The sequence below is a fragment of the Sceloporus occidentalis genome, unplaced genomic scaffold, assembly GCF_023333645.1.
Source record: "Sceloporus occidentalis isolate IW3139 unplaced genomic scaffold, rSceOcc1.0.p SCAF_88, whole genome shotgun sequence".
Taxonomy (NCBI): Eukaryota; Metazoa; Chordata; class Lepidosauria; order Squamata; family Phrynosomatidae; genus Sceloporus; species Sceloporus occidentalis.
Window position 1 is genome coordinate 1,508,299 of NW_028317068.1, and position 19,202 is coordinate 1,527,500.

General features: G+C 39.8%; 1 protein-coding gene across 1 annotated transcript in view; it reads right to left on the minus strand.

The window, feature by feature from the left end:
- Positions 1-19,202, minus strand: part of LOC149284784 (brefeldin A-inhibited guanine nucleotide-exchange protein 3-like) — a 64,627-nt gene that overhangs the window by 14,309 nt on the left and 31,116 nt on the right. Inside the window, exons 10-23 of the mRNA XM_089496201.1 lie at positions 19,151-19,202; positions 16,350-17,251; positions 14,676-14,842; positions 13,956-14,121; positions 13,347-13,454; positions 9,786-9,998; positions 9,528-9,632; positions 6,803-6,953; positions 6,259-6,564; positions 4,945-5,078; positions 4,030-4,175; positions 2,858-3,037; positions 999-1,140; positions 599-721 (exon numbers count right to left, since the gene is read on the minus strand). The exon at positions 19,151-19,202 is cut by the window's right edge and continues 61 nt beyond it. Of these exons, the coding sequence (XP_089352327.1) occupies positions 599-721; positions 999-1,140; positions 2,858-3,037; positions 4,030-4,175; positions 4,945-5,078; positions 6,259-6,564; positions 6,803-6,953; positions 9,528-9,632; positions 9,786-9,998; positions 13,347-13,454; positions 13,956-14,121; positions 14,676-14,842; positions 16,350-17,251; positions 19,151-19,202 (2,895 nt within the window). The remainder of the gene's footprint in view (positions 1-598; positions 722-998; positions 1,141-2,857; positions 3,038-4,029; positions 4,176-4,944; positions 5,079-6,258; positions 6,565-6,802; positions 6,954-9,527; positions 9,633-9,785; positions 9,999-13,346; positions 13,455-13,955; positions 14,122-14,675; positions 14,843-16,349; positions 17,252-19,150) is intronic.

The window sequence follows — 19,202 nt, forward strand, 5'->3', positions numbered from 1 at the left end:
GAGCAATACAAATTGAGCCACCTTTGGTAGGTGGACCAAAACATTATGTTTGCATTTTTAAGCTTTGCGTTTATACAATTGCATAGAAATATTTTTGTTTCTTTATTTAGTCAACACTAATAGTTGCTTACCACTTGACTAGTCACATACAGATTAATAACTTCTGAGGGATTAATACATTGTTGAAGGCTATATAAGGGTGGAATTGGATAGACCAAATAATTTCACACCTTATAAAAGGCAGTAAAGCTCTGAAAACATGGCAGACGTAAATTGTATGTTGTAAACCTCTTCTTAACAATGTCCGACAGCATATAGACACTTCTTTAGTAACATCCATAACCCAACATAACCCAGATTCATTTGTCCTTCAAAATCCTTTGTACCCCTTTTTTTTTTTTTTTTTTTTTTTTTAAAAGAGAATGATCATTGTGCAGTGACCCTTTGTTCAAATCCTATTTTTCTAGAATAACTGTTAATATTCTTCAGAACATTATACTGTAAACAAACAGGCACTTTCTCAATTAGCTTCTAGTCAAGTACAACCATAGCATGACAAAACCGAGTTCACAGTTTAGTATATAGATGTATTATATACCTAATCCCTTTACAAACTTCATAAGGCACATAATGTAATCAGTGGCAGCATTGGCAAAGACTTGAATGTTGTCTGTATTGAGGAATGCTTCAAAGACATCAAACACTGGCGCCTGGCATTTCCCTGTTTAAAAAGATGACATTAAGGTCATTAAGGTCAGTGAGGTTAAAAGGTAGACAAGGTTACATACTGCTGATTCACTTTTTTTTATTCTTTCTACTGGTTAACATCTGAGATGGGGTAACAGCTCTTGTTATAAAGCAAATGAAACATTTACATTTTAAAGCAGACAGTCTTTGAATGATATTGTAAGCAAGGGTCTGAATAATAAGGGAGTTCATATTGCAGGTACAAAAATGATATATCCATGTAGCATTAAGCCCAGAAGTTCATGACTCACCCATGGAGTACTCTCCAACAAGGTAATCCTTAACATCAGATTTGCTGCTATGTACGGTTTCCAGAGCACTGAACAGAGGTCTCCATCCTGAGCGGATTTGTGGGGAGCACATTTCCACCAGCTCTCCAATTGATGTAACCACCTGCAAGATACATGACTTAGTGCTAAACAAGACTAAGTATCTCACCAGTAACCATTATGTCCTATATTCCTGAACATTTTTTTTACAAATAATTATTGGTTTGGGAAACACAATAGAAAAATATATGGTTTTGATATGATATTTAACCAAAGCTAGAGACTAATGGCTCAGTCCTTGGCGCTCTGCTGTTCTCTCTTTATACTTCATCTCTTGGCAAACTAATCAACTCATTTGGCCTCCAGTATCATCTATATACAGATGATACCCAAATCTACCTGTCTTCTCCAGATCTCTCTCCATCTCTCATGTCCCGTATTACCAATTGCTTGTCTGCTATTTCTTCATGGATGTCACAACGCTACCTGAAACTTAATCTTTCTAAAACTGAACTCATTATCTTCCCTCCCTCCACCTCCACTCCACTACCTGAATTCTCTATCACCATTAACAACACGACTATCTCTCCTACTAACCAGGCCCGATGCCTTGGGGTCATCCTTGACTCTAACCTTTCCTTCAATCCCTCACATTCAGTCCCCCACCAGATCCTACCGCTTGCACCTAAAAAACATATCTCGTATCCGCCCATTCCTCACCCAAGAATCCACAAAAACTCTGGTTCATTCGCTTATCATTTCCCATCTTGACTACTGCAACACTCTTTTGATTGGCATTCCACTGTCTTGACTCTCTCCTCTACAGTCTGTCCTAAAAGCCGCTGCTAGGCTTATCTTCCTTGCACGTCGCTCCTCTTCTGTTTCCCCACTCTGTGAAACCCTCCACTGGCTCCCAATTACCTTTAGAATCAAATTTAAAATCCTGGTACTTACATATAAGGCCATCCATAACACTGCTCCTCCATACATCTCTGCCCTCATAAGCAAATACTCTCCTACTCGATCCCTACGTTCTTCCCATGGGCTAAGGCTCTCCTCCTCACTTATCACCTTTTCCCGTCTACAAGATTTAACTCGAGCTGCCCCATATCTCTGGAATCTACTCCCAACGAACCTTCAGCTTTCACCCTCCCTCCCAACATTCAAGAAACATCTCAAACCCCACTTCTTCAGAGAAGCATAACGTCTTAGCTGCTAGAACTTCATTGTTACCCCATTCCCTCAAGATTGTAAGCTTGCGAGCAGGGCTCTCTCCACCTAATGTATCGGTTTGTCTTAGTCTGTCAATTCTTCTCTTGTCATACCCCTTGAATTTATGTATTGTATGAAGCGCTGCGTAAACTGTTGGCACTATATAAATAAAAGATAATAATAATAAGTAAAAAGTTATGAATGTGCTGAGCAGTAATATGTAGTAACTGAGCGGTTTCCTGTAAATACGAACAAAAAATATACCACATATATTCATGTAAACATTAGATGTGTAAATAATAATAATGTGTATAGAAACTATGGATTTTTTTTGGCTAGAATACTCATCTATTCATTAAGGTTAATTCCACCTTACAGTGAGCAGCCCTCACTAAAGCCATTAATAAAAACACAGAGTTGTAAAGCTAGGTTTGAAATGGGGTCTTACCATAGCAATAGTCCAATCAGCAGAGCCGTTACATTTTATTCATTGGTGTTTAAAACGTTGTAACAAAATCACTTTATCCATAACCCATTTTTTATTTTTTTTTAGAAAACTGTGCATTTACAAATACACACTTCAGGAGACAATGTACATAAGATTGCGGTATTTTGTGCCCCTTTCTCACCTGATCCTGAACATCCTCATCACAGAGCTCTAACTGCATGATCCTCTCAAAAGGTTTGAAAAGTGCCTCATTAAAATGGAAGTGGGGGGGTTCATCCCAATCTGTCAGGACCTCGGTAATGATGTCATGTATGAAAGAGACGGCCTTCTGGGAAACGTGTCTTTCTTTGTGACAAGCTGCCTTCAAAGTAAAAGGAACAAGGAGCTTTGAACTGGATGTCAGCAGTTAAATCACTTGAATCACGCATTTATTCTATGTCTCTAGCATTTGATCCTCTAAAGGTTCAAAGACCCAACAGACACAAGACACAGCTAAAGAGTACAATTATAAAACAATATGGGGGTCCTAAAAGAGGATTAAAAAAAAAAAATACAATATAAAGTTCAGTCCTGGAACTACAAAACGGTCCAAGTACAATGAGTGGACAACAGGTATTACTATCGACATATCATTAAAATTAATTACGTTAAACTTTTAGGTCCCCTGATACACTGGGTTGCAAAAACCCTTTGATTTGTTTAAAAAAAAAAATGTCTTCACATATGCAAAAAAAAAATATCTATTTGCAGAAAGCACTTTGCCACTGCCTAGCTTTGAGCCTGAGGAAATGAGTTAAGAAAACATATTTTTTGGTGGATTCTTCCAAAACACAGGCATCACTGGCATCAAAAGGCTGTGGAGTGGGTGAAACTGGCAGCACAATGTTTAACAAGGGGTATGCATGATTAACAATGAACAATTTTATTGTTTACCAGGGGTAGTATGATAAGCAGTCATGGTGTTTATCTAGTAGATTGGGCTTAGATAACAGAGCTGGAACACATACAAATGGATAATCTGCAGCTACCTATAACATTATATCATAAAAAGAAAACAGAACAATATTTCAGAAAACTAAAATTAATCTGAAATGTGCAATAAAAATTTTGGTGGGTTCTTACTTTTAAACCTTTCCCTACCGAGCAGGGCTAGTGTTGGTAGCTACTCTATCCAGCCTTAGTGGGAATTCCATAATATGGGCTCCAATACAGAACTGAAGCACATGCGTGTTGACTTTAGGGGGGGGGAAATCACCCTTACTTTATTTTGTCTGCATTTACTCTTTACCAATGAAATACAGAAAGCATTAACTAAATGTTAAACCAGGCACAATGGGATGATGTTCTCATTACCTCAACAAAATGGGGAGCCACTAAGCTCCAGCATCTCATAACATGAAGAAGTGGGCGAGATTTACTGCGCATGATACGTAGCATCACATCACCAAGACGAAACAGATGGAGTGCACTTCTTCTGTCTTGAGTGGATTTAATTTCCCCTACAAGTCATAAAACACAAATTAAAATGTATTTTTATTAAATTCTAACCGACTGGAAATACATTACCACTTTTTTGCTTTACTTTTTGTCAACCAAGTATTTTTTTAAATCCCATATATATATGGATATCCCAGGTTGCTTTTTTACATCCATGTGACATCCACTTTTGGAAACATTTGACTGGGTAGCATTATCTACCCTGATTGGGAAGCTTATTTCAGAGGAGAAATGTTAGAATAAGTGGCCCTAGTCACAAATTGGAGGGTCAGAAGTTTAGATGTTTTGCTTTACCAAGAAGTCGGTAGATACATGAACAGCCTCCCAGCAGAAGAGGTATAAACATTTCCTCTATCTAAGACAAGACCAAGGACTGATTAAGATCTGAGTTTCTACATCAGGAACAATGGGCAGACTAGATGGGCTGAATGGTTCGTATCCGCTGTCAAATTCTTCTTTCATGAAACAAGTAACACACGGACAAAAAACTGATGCAAAAACTGGATAAAAATATGAATATCCACCCAAACCTTTTTTTTTCTATGGGGCAGATCTCTTAATGACATGCTCAGACTCTGCAATGTCTGGACCCATGGGATTCCGTGGTTACAGAAAAGTGTACCGCACCATAATAAATCCATTTGCTTAGTAAAAAGAACAGCCATTTCCTTTTTGAAGAAGCAAAGCTAGACATTTTATAGCACTTATATTGTGCTTCAAGTAAAATATCACATTTCAAGTATATAATAACTGCCAAAACAGAAATCTAACCTGGCATTGCAAGGGAATAGTCTGCCGAGTCACTAACTGAATGAAAGAGCTGTGCTTGAGATGCTTTTCTCAACTGGAAGAGGAACCCGCTAAGTGCAACCAAATTGAGCTTGTCAGCAGCACTTTCAAAAAGCCTGTAAGAGAAGAGTATATATTGTTTTAACGTAATACAAGGAAATTAGGTGAGTAATGTTTTTGTTACATATTTAAAATGAAAGAGACATAAAACAAGAAGGGAAAATAGAAATTGTGCCAATACATGACTAGGGTTCTAAGAAAAGAAAAAAGTTTCATGAAAACAATAAGATAAGAGAAATAAGAAGGTCTTCACTTAAAGGTAATGAAATTGCAAATTACATAACAAAAACAAGAGATGTATACGGTGAGATTTATATTAAGTCCAGCAAAATACAACAAAACAAATATAGATTCTCAAACAACGAATGCAAACAGGAGTATGAGCTGCCTCAGCTGCAACTCACACTCATCCCCCCTTATTGCACTGGAGTGGGACAGACATTGTGCCAGTGCACAATGAGGCAGACAAGGCAACTGCCTTGGGCGGCACATTTCAGGGCCGCGGCAAAAAGTGCCCCAAACGCCCATCGACTGCCCCCTGTAACTGTTCCAGCCAACGGTGCGTGCCCTCGCCATTTCTTGTGTGCGGCGCCGCAGGATCCAATTGAAACTCAGTAAAGTGAATCGGTTCATTTTGAGTAGTAAATTTAAATGAATCGATTCATGATCCGATTCTTTGGTTCACTCAATGTCACTCACAGCAGTTACTACTTCACAGTCCCTCCCTGCAGTCACACTGACGAATTACCCCGGCCCTTTCTGCTTCCCAGTCCCTCCCTGCAGTCACACTGATGATGGGTCCTTATGGCGTCAACACTCCTCAGCAACTCATCTAACAGTAAGTATAAAATTAATATTTGGGCTGCTGAAAGTTAGGGGATGTGGGGGTTAATTTAGGGGCAGTTATGGTTGATGTGGTCTTTAGGGTTAATTTAGGGGCAGTTATGGTTGATGGGGTCTTTTGGGGTTAATTTAGGGGCAGTTATGGTTAGGGTGGGCCAATTTTAGATTACGGGGGTGCCCGAGTTTAGTCTTGCCTAGGGCAGCACAAAACCAAAATACACCACTGCATTGTGCTCAAGCATAGTTTGAGATTGTGCCAACTTGTCCAGCTATACTTGTCAGATTCACCCCAAACCAACATATCCAATTTTTCAAATCATTAATGTCATTTCTTTTATAGATATATTTTAATGAAGTAAAAGTTTCTTGAAAGAGAGATGCCAAATTACTCACTTATCTGCTTGTGTGGATAAGTTGCAAACCGCTTTGGATGCACTGCTTCCACTCATCAAGCTGGTCCCACGGAAGTCAAAAGTTCTACCTTTGTTGCCTTCCTTTATTAGTTCCTGGATTGTGACAGGTTGTATGACAGGGCTTTTGCTCAAAGAGGCTTCCTCCTCTGTGTGAAGTTCTTGAAAACCATCTGCAGCAGGGCCTTGTGAATCCATGGAATGTTGGGACTGAGTAATTGTCAGTGGAGGCTGGGATGAGCCATCTCTGAAATGTGTGTGTTCTAAGGTACTGATGTATTCACATACCCTGCAAAGAAACAACATGAAGTGGGGGAAATAGTAAAACTTTTATTTGCAGTAAAAGTTATATTTGAAACCAAAGGTATAGGTACCAAACTGTCTAAAAAAATCTGTATGGTGGAAAAGTATTATCACAACTAGAAAATGCCATAACCAGTCGACAGTTTGAGTTGAATTAATTTACGATTTGCATTATTTATGGTCACATTCCATCGTGCCAGTTGTAAAGCCAACTCTTTTATTACCTGAATACATGGGGCCAGCAGTCTTGATTGTGGCTTCCCATCTCCAAGCCAACATTAAGGATTGCATCCATACATAGGACATGTGCAGTATGGAGACGATATCCTCCTAGTTTACCCATCTGCTCCAGTTTTTGTTCTACCCTTTGTTTCACTGTTAAAAGAACAAAAGGGGTTGTCATTCATAGTGAGGTAGCCTAAATTAAGCAAAATGCAGGTACACCTATTGCCAGTCTAGAGCAGTTCAGAGCAACTTTTTTTTGCTGGTGGACCATTAAAGTTTTCAGTATACAAGTTGTCGTAGGTCTATAATTGTGTTTCTCCCCTTTGTGAATAGTGTTTGACAATGACATATACAAATATATATTAAATGGTGGTATTTTAATTATTTGCGTGCACTAATTCTTCCACTATCCTTTGTCAAAGTTTGTGGTAGTCATATTTTTGTGGTTTTTTAATATACATTGTACTTCAGGTATGAATTCATGGCTCTTTGTATATGCTACTGTCAAACAGCGTCAAAATACAGGGACACCACCCATGCATGGGTTTTTCGGGTTGTTTGGGGGCTAAAAGGCCACATTTGGGAGGTGGGCTTTTTTTCCTCTTCATTTTGACATCTGGTCAGTCTGCGCCTACGCCCTATTTGGGACATCTTCGAACCACGCCAATTTAATTTGCTCCATCAAACCATACATTTTTAGATACCCCTTGGGTATTTGAAATGGTAGTATTTTAACGGGTTCCATGATTTTTGGTGAATATGCAGTGCTAATTTTAGCACTTGCTCATAAAAATAAACGTTTTATTTTTTTATTTTTTATATTTTTGGGAGCAGTATTAAAAAGCAGTCCCGCGCAGGGCTCTAGTCCACAGCAATAAGGTGTATGGTGGACGTTGACGCCTGGAAGAGGGGCCACACGATGCCCCTCCATTAAATGCATCAAGGCATTACAGCAACAGTGTTTTAGCGAAGAAAGCGATCTTAGATGCCAGGCATGTCATTGGTGGTTAAAGGGTTAATCAACACATTGAGACAACCCTTATTAAGGACAAGTAGAGTTTTCTTTTGAAACCATAGAAACACACAAAAATAATAGCTTAGAATACTAGTATGTAAAAAACTTTCTAAAACAAACAAAAAAGCGATTGCAATTGTTATTATATTTCTTTTACTTTTACTGATAGGGCTATAGGATTTTGGGACTCTTTTTTTTAAGAAATATTAAAAAAAAATGTCTTTTTTGTTTTTTATACTGTGCTCATTGCAATATGGAAAACAGATTTCTTTTGGAATCTCTATTATATCTTATGGATGCCAGTGATGTCAAAGTGACATCACTGAGCTCCCTAAAGTTACAGTTTATTTTATTTATTTTTTATATATATATATTATATATATTTATATTTACTTATCATTTCTTTTTACACTGATCAGCAAGTATGGCTCCATAGCTTGCATTGATGATCTCAATGCATGTGATCAGCCAGCAGATGGAGCAATCTGCCTGTTGGATCTATCCTCCAAAGACCTTCCAGCTGGTGTCAGCATTGACACTTACTTGAAAGGAATGTCCAATCAAGCTTTCGATTATTCCTGATATAACAGTGTACCAGTGCTTGCACAAGATCTGTCTGCTTCTGCAAAGGCTCTGATCTCCTGTGTAGTGGCAGAGAGATGTTCCTGACACACCAGTATGTTACAACGGACATCTTGCCTCACTTTTTATTGCTGTACTGGTACATCCAGTGAATATGACACTTTATATCCCTGACAGCCTTTGCAAAGGCTGTTTCTTTCCCTTTAGAAACAGGGGAATACACACACATACACTTTTACCTGAGATAGAAACTGCAGCCTTGCTGAAGCTGCCGTCCTCTGTTGTGCCCTGACAATTCTTGCCCCTGGTCTAAAGCATCCAATCAGTAATAGGAAAGAGCTCCCATTGAAATCTGTGACTTCCGACATAAGAACAAGGAAACTCCTACAGCATCTGCCAAGCCAGCACTGGAGCTAAATGTAGGTAAGTATATAACATGCAGAGGGATGTGTTCAACAGAACACATCTTGTGCACAGAAAATCGCTGGGGAGGGGGCATTTGCAAGGGGGACAAGCGGAACATTTTAAGATACCATTAAAAAAGTGACCGTGAGATGTCTGGAGTGTCCCTTTAACAAGTATATAATCACAGATTTCAGGGTGCAGCTGAAATGACCAATATGTACATACAACAAAGCAGAGCACACCCATAAAATACACACTGAAAATGCTATTCAAAAACACCTAATGTAAGCATAAATATTGGGGATTCCAGAGAGGTGTGCAGAGAGCTATGGCTTGCAAGAGAGTCTTCATGTCGGTTTAGTGGTAGGATGGTGCCACTGCTTCAGCTTTACGGTGGGCAGTCCAGCAAAGTTGGGATTGCATCGGACTTGCCATGATTAGGGTAATTTAATACAGTAACATAGTAACCAGTATGTGGCTATTTAGTGTAACAGAATCTGCAATATTTATACGTGAGATGGGTGTTTTTGAATGGCTCTTGCAGAATGCATTTGCTGGGTTTGTGTTGATTCCTTGTTTTGTTGTAGCTACCTATCTCTGACATGCTTTCTATAATTCATTTTTCTATGCTACGAAAAAGAGCACCTTTATCAGTCACAAGACAATATTCAACAACAGACATCAGTAATCAGATCTCACAACTTCTATGTCAGGTTACACACCTTGCGTTATTGTGTCACTGTGTTCAAGGCTTTCATCTTTCTCATCTTGCACACAAGACGCTGCTGCCATTTGAGCCAGGGCTGAAGCACAATTAGCAGCCACTCCTTATGAAGTAAAAAATAAAGTTATATATTATTAAATATGGTGCACAAATATCCGATTTTTGTGTTAATGTAGATTTGTATGTATAGCTTGTATTTTATTGTATGATTTCATCGCTAAGTAGGGGTGGTATAAAATTCAACAGGTCTGATTACCTAACGCACAGCTTAGTCGGGCAGCTTTCCTGAGACCATCCAAACTCATGCAGATAGACTCTCTCTCCTTTTGGTTCTGCTCCTTCACTCCTTCCCCTAGAATGAACGCTAGGCCTTTGGAACTTCCAGCCATTCGTCCAGTAAGAGGGGCAGACAAAGTGTCAATCAGGTTCTTCCAGCAGCCAATTAAAATAAAGCGTGCAAAAGAAACACCTAGGAGAGACAGTTTTGCCAATTTAAACAGAGAATTAAATTTACAAAAAAACATAAACCAAGCTAGTTTGATGTTCAATGTAACTACTATGTATACAATTATAATAATAGTTTGTAAAACAAAGGTGATGTTTCATCTTATAGAATACCAGGTATTCTTTTTCTTACCCCTTTAGGACTGAAATGTTTTTTATTTTTTGTACCCTTTGTGACCATGGCTGTGTTTGAGTTTAGCTTTATTTTTCTCCCTTCTCATTAAGTGTACCCACATAAATGATATCTTGTTTTATTCAGGACAAGAAGGGCTTTCTTTAGTGTATTATTATATCCTTATTTTGATCATCTATTATTTTGATTTCTAATTTACTATAAAAAAATGAAAAGAAAGACTTATTTGAAAAATCTTTTACTCGTCCTAAAAAAGCTAATAAACTGTTTAGAAATATTTATGTTTTTTCAAGTTATAGGGCGCACAAGTAACATATTGTTATTTCCAAAAATATTTTTTTCAGCACCCACATATTTTTCAAAAGCAGACAACCCAGGGTATTTGACACTTTATATGCAGCCATTTTACCACCAATCTTTGCCAGGTGACATTTTTGATGATGCTTTCACAAAGATTGCAATTCAGGTATAAACGTGAGTGTATATTTATGTATATATACATACTTACACACACACACACAGAGTATTGTAAAGTGTAGGATGTGAAAAAATTAAAATGTGACTTAAGCACACATTGGAAAAACTTCAGGATAAGTACAGTGGCAAGAAAAAGTAAGTGAATCCTATGAAACTACCGTGTTTTCTGCCATAATTGTTCAAAATTTGTGATCTAATCTACATCTAAGTCACAAATATAGACAAACACAATGTGCTTACGCTAATAACCCACAAACAATGATAACCTGTCATGTCTTTATCGAATACATCTAGGGCTGCAACTAATGATTATTTTAATAATCGATTAGTTGGCCGATCATTCTTTCGATTAATCGGATAAAAAAATGCGATTTTTTTTTTTATTTCAAATAATGTAATAAAAAACTTACAATTTACACTTTCATCTCTTTATCACAATGGCATTTCTCTATTCACCTTCTTATTTTACTGACATAATAATAAAAGCTACAAGAACCCAAACCTAGTGTTTCTCAAACTAGGTTTTAATACAAAGTTATTAGTAAATATTAATTCATATGTTAACTATTTTTCATATTTAATAAAAACTATGAGAAAAAAGCCTTGTTTATATTTTCTTTTATTTACCAAACTGCCCCCAGTTATGCACATCTGACCCCAGCTTGCCACTCTGCCCCCAGATATGCCTTATACCTCCTATATGCCAGTGATATGCAACTGAGGCCCCTGATTTACCTTTTACCCCCAGATATGTCTTATGCCCCCCTGATATGCCTAATATCGATATGCCTTATACCCCCTATATGCCACTCGCCCCCATTTATGCCTCATACCTCCCTATATGCCACTGTGCACCCTGATATGCCACTCCACCCCCCATAAATGCCCTGCACCACCCTGAAATTCATTATACTCCCTGATTCACCACTCTGCCTCCCCCAGATATGCCACTCTGAAATTCATTATACCCCCCATACACCACTCTACCTCCTCCTAAACACCACTCTAACTCCCTCAGATATGCCACTCTGCCTCCCTGAAATTCATTACACCCCCATACACCGCTCTGCTACCCTGAAATTCATTATACCCCCCATACACCACTATAACTTACCCATACACCACTCTGCCTCTCTCCCCCTCCCATACACCACTCTGCCTCCTCCCCCCTCCCATACACCACTCTGCCTCCTCCCCCCTCCCATACACCACTCTGCCTCTCTCCCCCCCTCCCATACATCACTCTGCCTCTCTCCCCCTCCCATACATCACTCTGCCTCTCTCCCCCCCTCCCATACATCACTCTGCCTCCTGTCAGCAACAGAGGTTCACAAAACACCAGGGAGTCGGGAGAGAGGCAGAGTGGTGTATGGGAGGGGGAGGAGGCAGAGTGGTGTATGGGAGCCACCCTCCCATACACCACTCTGCCTCTCTACCCGACTCCCTGGTGTCTTGTAAACCTCCGTTGCTGACAGGCACTTTCACTGGAGCTTCATAGAAGCCCCAGCGGAAGTGAAGGGGAGAAACGGAGGCTGTCTGTGCGCATCGCGCAGACCCCCACCAGCTGACAGAGAGGATGATCCTCTGCAGGAGACCTCGATTCTCTGTCAGCCGGTGGGGGTCTGCACGATGTGCACAGACAGCCTCCGGAAGTGGAGGGGAGAGGCGGAAGTTGTCTGTGCGCGTCCCACGGACACCCACCGGCTGACAGTGAGGGGAATCCAGGTCCACTGCAGCGTTGCGGGGGATCTGGATTCTAGTGTTATAATCTGATCTCTGTTTGAGGTCGGATTATATAAGGAGAGGAGATTTTCAGAGCATTTGCAGCCCTAAACACATCCATTAAACATTTACAGTGCTGGTGGAAAGAGTAAGTGAAGTTTAGCTGCAATTTAGTCCTCGGCAACATTCAGGAGGATTTTTAGACCATTCTTCCTTACAGAGCTGCTTAAGCTCAGCCATATTCTTTAGAATATCTGGTGTGAATTTCACTCTAGAGGAAATTCCACAGCATCTCTAATTGTTTAAAGTGGATTTTATTTTTTTAAACCATTCTGTAGTACATTTACTTGTACTTGATGTTTAGGGTCATTGTCCTGCTGCATCACCCAACTTCTACTGAGCTTCAGATGGCGGACAGCGATCCTAACACTATCCTGTATGATACCTTGATAAGCCTGGGAGTTCATTGTCTCTGATGACATTGGTATGTGGCGCATTTTTTATGACATACTTAGTACTGCGTGTTCTTCCCAAGCAACTTAACCTTAGTTTCATCAGTCCACAAAACATCTTCCTAGTAGCATTGTGTAGTGTCAAGGTGCTCTTGCCAAACTTAAGGTGTACAGAAACGGTTTTTAATAAAAAATTTGTCTAACTTAACTTTGAAACCGTTTCCAGCTTGATAAGTTTGAAACCATTTCCAGCCTTATGCAAATCAACAATTCTTTATTGTAGGTCTCCTGAGATTTCTTTTTTGTAAGGCATTGCTCACATCAACAGATGCTTCTTGACTCAAAATGACTTTTTTTTTTTTTTGACAAAAAGTTTTTTTATGTCAAAGTAGCTAACTTAGATGAATATCATATCATATTGTATAACAACTTTATACATAAATGCTGATAATTCTAAAGTGTTTATTTTCTTTGAGAATTAGAGAACAGAATAAGTACACAAGTATGAGAGTGTAGTTACGGTCTTTACCTGCCATAGCTGCAGGGTCCATATTCTTGTCAGGAGGCAGTGAAGACTGAGTTGACGCAGAAGCTAAAAGTTGCCCACCAATAGCACTGCTCCCAAGGCCATCTATATCTATTGAAGATAATGCCATTAAATGTTAACAATCAAAAATTAGTCATTAGATAACTAAATAAGTTTAACTAAAAATCCAAAACCATGAATTTGTGGATATATATATATCTTGGGTCATTCTGCATAAAAACTATTAGGTAGTTTACAATCCACACAGTTACTAGTTTTACTAACTTTACTAACATTTTAAATGCAAACTAATTTAAGGGTACTGCCTATATTGGGATCAACATGAAATGTCACTATAAGGGACTAGCCATTGCATTTTCCAGTTTATAAACACCAAAAATATATTTTCAGGAGCTTATGCAAGAACCACTAGAAATATATCATTGTTCTTACAGGCTGCATGTTTTAGCCAAATCCCAAATAAATCTGCTAATGGTTGACCTCTTTTTGATTCTAATCTAACCAAAGCAAGGTTCCATGCTTCAAAGCAAAATAAATAATAATCATGTTCATAGAATAGCTTGTGCAATGCAACACTGTTAAACCACTTACTTATAAGCATTTTAATGAGTGGAAGACATTGTCCCTCAGGGCTGCCCCAGTATCCTGACTCTCCAAGCATGTTTCTGTCCAAGATTTGGTGATAAAGTTCCTCAATCCAGGCTTGAGAGAAAAATATTGATACTCCACTTGACTGTACCTGCTTTATGAACTCCTTCTATTCTCAGCAAAGAGACACAAGGGAGATAACAATATCACGAATGGGTTCAATGAAAGAGCAAAGCAAGGTGTAAACAATTATTTAATACCGGTAATATAAAAGCCAAGAGTTGCATTTCTAGTAACTATATGATTCAAGTCACTATGAAATTACTGAATGCATTGTATGGAACTTTTTATCAAGGAAAACATGGAAAAAGTTCTGCAGCTGGAACAATCACATCAATTTTAGACCTTTGCACCAGTGAGGTTCCAGTATTTAATAATACATTTGGCTCAACATAAGCATTTCCACTGTTAACCTCATGAAATGAAAGTTTCCACACAAGGCATCACTGGCTGTAGCAGCATGGATGTAAAAGTGCTCAGGGTGCCCTCTAATGTTTCATTACCTTCCTTATTTAACATTGGATACAGCATAGTCACCCTAGAAAACAATGAAATGTACTTGACTGGCTGCTCCGCTTGTACCCCTTTGCACCACAATTATTCTCAGACATCACCCACAATGTGTGTACACAAATCAGGATAACATTCTTCATAACAACTTACTAATGAAACGACAGCCAAGGCTGATTTCTTTCTATAATAATCGCTGTTGGTGAGCTTGAGGTTGAGCAGGAGGGCATAATAAGATACGGTATAAAGGCTGTCAGCATTCAACAGTGTCTGGAAAGTTATGTTGTTGGAGTTTTCAAAGCCTGGAGAATGCATCACCCCTGAGATAGAGAAAGTGATATGAGATTACCGACAGCACTGAAAATCAGTTATCTGAAAAAAGGAAAATCAGTTCTACGGGCACAATGCCAGGTGGATATACTTAACAGCAGATTTGCTGTAATCCGCATAGAATTCTACATTTCATTAATTCTGAACTCTTGTGGTCCCCAGTTAGGGCCTCTGTACTAACAATTATACATTTAGTTAAATTTCTGTTTGTCAGGCTCAACACACCAAGAGAAATAGATATAATTATATGGAAGATGTAGGAGGATCAGTAAGAACAATCAGAATGAGTAAATAAACCCATGCTTGTGCATGGCCCATTCATATGACTGCTAGCACTAGTTTATGTGTGTGTAGTTTAGTTGGGATATTTAGGGGCATGTTAGTGCTAAGCTCCCCACCCCAAGAAAAACAGCACAGGACGTCACTTCACTTTGGGGTTTATTCACTAAGGGAGACGGGGTACTAGGATTGTTAAAACAGGAAACAAGCCTCAAGTGTTCTCATAACGTTTAACCGATCAGCCATGACATTATGACCACCTTTCTAATATTTTGTAGGTACCCCTTTTACTGCCAAAACAGCCCTGGCTCGTGGAGGCATGGACTCCACTAGACTTCTGAAGGTGTGCTGTGGTATCTGGCACCAAGATGTCAGTAACAGATCCTTTAAGTCCTGTAAGTTGTGAGGTGGGGCCTCCATTGATGTATCCTTGTGCCAAGTGTTCTCTGTGTGTTCTGACACCTTTTCATCAGAAACAGCATTAACTTTTTCAGCAATTTGAGCTACACGTGTATAAATAAACCCTGGCCGCCCACGACCACTGCAGAACAGGAACACCCCACAAGAGCTGCAGTTTTGGAGATGCTCTGACCCAGTGGTCTAGCCATCACAATTTGGCCCTTTCCAAAGTCGCTCAGATCCTTACGCTTGACTATTTTTCCTGCTTCTAACACAATCAACTTTGAAGATGAAATGTTCACTTGCTCCCTAATAAATCTCACCCATGATAAAAAGATTACCAGTGTTACTTACTTTACCTGTCAGTGCTTATAATGTTTTGGCTGATCGGTGTATGTCTAATGTTTGAAAACCAAGCAAAACACATAAGCATATTTGAACACATATTGATTGCTGGAAGTATCCCAGACTAATGCTTGGGAAAAAAACACCTATGATCCGATTGTGTGTCACAACAACAAAGATTAAATGGAAAGGGATCATGTGCATATAAATTAAGGACTAGTCATGTGAAAAGTATATATGTATTAATCTTACTTCCCCTAGGGCTGCTTAATTTTACTTTGTAGTCTTCTGATGCAAGAAAAGAGAACTGATGGTTTTAAAGGCTTATTTGTCGTACCTCTGAAAACGTTGTATGAGTTGACAGATCTGTTCAGCGAGGACTAGTTTCCCTATTGTAGTAAAGTACAGCTAATGTGTTTTCAGACTACATGTGCTTGGGAAAAAGAATATGCACAAAGTTACCTGCTTGCAAACTTGAGCAAAATGTTGATGCAAAATTCTGCAAAGCTGAATCAACTTCTTCCATTCTTTGCAGTGACAGAAGACGTGGAATGAGGCCTTCAAGTGACTGCACAAAAAGTCTTGCACTGTGCTGATCCGCCTCTTGGTTTTTTAGCAACTTCAATGACAAAGCAGCAGTCCGCAAAGATCTATGACCAGGGCACTCTCGAGGAGTCTGATCCTCATCGGCTAGAGAACAATTATCTGAGCCGATGTCAGACACATCAGATCTCCCAGAATCCTTTTCTGCAGCCATAGAATACTGATCACAAGAGTCAAATTCAGTCCTAGAAAGATCTTGCTCATCAACACTAAAATTACTCTCACTGTATCGTGACCCATAAGAGCGGTTCCTACTATCAACAGACAAAAAATTAGTTATATCTGGATAAACAGTTACGTGACTTCTTTGAATGACATCAGGCTGATCTACAACTTCCAAGTCAGAATCCTTATTCCTATTATCACGATTAATTGGGGACGGTAAATTATTACCGTGGCCTTCAACATTATCCTCTGGAGTAGTCTGTCCCATGTCTCCTTCTAGTGTTGTCTGACCTGTGTCAGTGGTAACACTTATGCTAATATCTGGACTCTTTTCAGTCCCTAGCTCCCATGGAGTGTGCTCTGAGGAAAGAATACGCCTCTGCCATTTGAAATCTGCCTCGTTAATCTCCATGGACTCTCTGCTAGACCCCGCACCATCTTTAAGCTCCTCAAGACGTCTAAGAAGGTGCTGAACCAGCTCTTCTCTAAGGCCTTTTCCTTGACTCAGTTCATCTAATGCTCCAAGCAAAGCACAAACGCAAGACACTGATGCAAAACAAGCTTCAATGCCTCCTTTCACACAAGCCTCGGTCATTCCATCCATGATCCTGCAGAGAAACATATAACATATTACATTCAATCCATACATGAACAACTTCCTGCAATCACCGTTAAAGTAAATACCGTATTGGCTCGGATATAGGCCGCACCCGAATATAGGCCGCACCCTAAAAGTTTGGTGCTTTTTTAAAGAAAAAGTTTCTTTAATAGATATGCTGCCACTCTGCCCCCCCCAGATATGCTGCCACTCTGCCCCCCCGAGATATGCTGCCACTCTGTCCCTTCCCCCTAGATATGCTGCCACTGTCCCCCCCCGAGATATGCTGCCACTGTCGCCCCCCCCCGAGATATGCTGCCACTGTCCTCCTCCTCCTCCCCCCCGAGATATGCTGCCACTGCCCCCCCCCCGACTTACCAGAGCAGACTCCCGGGTGTCTTGCGGGGCCGGCAGGGGACATCTACGCAATACAACTTCCGGTGCCGGCACTCAGCGGATGTGCCGGCACCGGAAGTTGTATTGCGTACATGTCCCCCGCCGGCCCCGCAAGACACCTCTGGTAAGTCTTGGTGGCAGAGGTAAAACGCATCGTGCGGACGTTCACCGGCTGCGGCGAGGTGCATAAACGACCTCCGTTTCCGGCACGTCTGCACGATGTGCTTTAACAATCTCCCTTGCCGGGACTCCCCTTGTGGGAATTCCCGGCAAGGGATATTGTTAAAGCACATCGTGCAGACGTGCCGGCAGCGGAGGTTGTTTACGCGCGCATCGCTACAGCCGGTGAACGTCTGCGCGATGCGCTTAGACAACCTCCCGTGCCGGCACTCCCCCCGTGGAAAGTGCTGGCAGGGGAGGCTGTCTGAGCGTATCAGAGAGTAGGATACGGGTCCCCTGCACCGCTGCGGGGGATCTGTATCCTAACCCTGCTGCCTGCCCGGCGCCCAGAACTGCATGTCCCGGGCGTCGGGCGCTAGACCCCGAATATAGGCCCCACCCCCGCTTTAAAGACTTAAAGTGGGGGGAAAAAGTGCGGCCTATATTCGAGCCAATATGGTATTATCCTGAATTTGAGTAACATAAACTAATTAATAATAACAAAACTGTCACAGAAGACAGCATTACACTTCATGTCTTGATTTTTCACCCTTCTCATGGGAAGGAATAATTTAGTGGGTTAGAGTAATAATACAAATCTTGAGAGCAAGAAGTACAGACCTCTTCTCCCATGGGCGTGTGTGTGCGTGCAAATGTTTGTTTTTCTGAAGGGATTGGTGTGTTGATATATATATCGTATTAAATTTGTAAATATCCGCACATAAAATTATTAAGAATGTTGTACTATAAAAGGATTTAGGGAAGCGACAAATGTTCTTTGATAAAGGCAGAGAATGTAGAAAATATTAGCTATGAGCCAAAGCATTTTCGTTTATAAATCATTGTGTCACGATTATTACAACAAAATCCGTCTGATTTTCATGTTCTTTCACTAGGTATACAGGCAAATGGCCAACCAAATGACTTCAGGAGAAACCCAATAAGCAACTGTTCATGATTAACATTAAGATTCATACTGAGATAAAAAGAACAAGAAAGCAAGAAACACCAATTATTTTTTTGTTTAAGAAATATTATTATTTATATATAATGTGGGAATGTTTAAAACTTTGTTAAAGTTTTAAGAATTAAACAATTAGGTAGTTGTTACTAAGATTTAATAGCTTAGTTCTCTGGTTGCTTTAATCTTTTATTATAGGTATGGTAAATCATTTTCATGGTTAACCAATTAAAAAAAAAAAGTGAAGTATTGAACAGCAATATATATACAGCAAACAATATATAACAAAAAGATTTGTTTTGTATCTTCTAGTATCTTTCTATAAGGTCTTGTAATGTGAAATGTGAATAACGCATAACAGATATGGCACACTGAATAATAATAAATACTTACAACTTGAGAAGATCCAAGTGGGACTTCCTCTTTGAAATTGACCGTTTCCTTG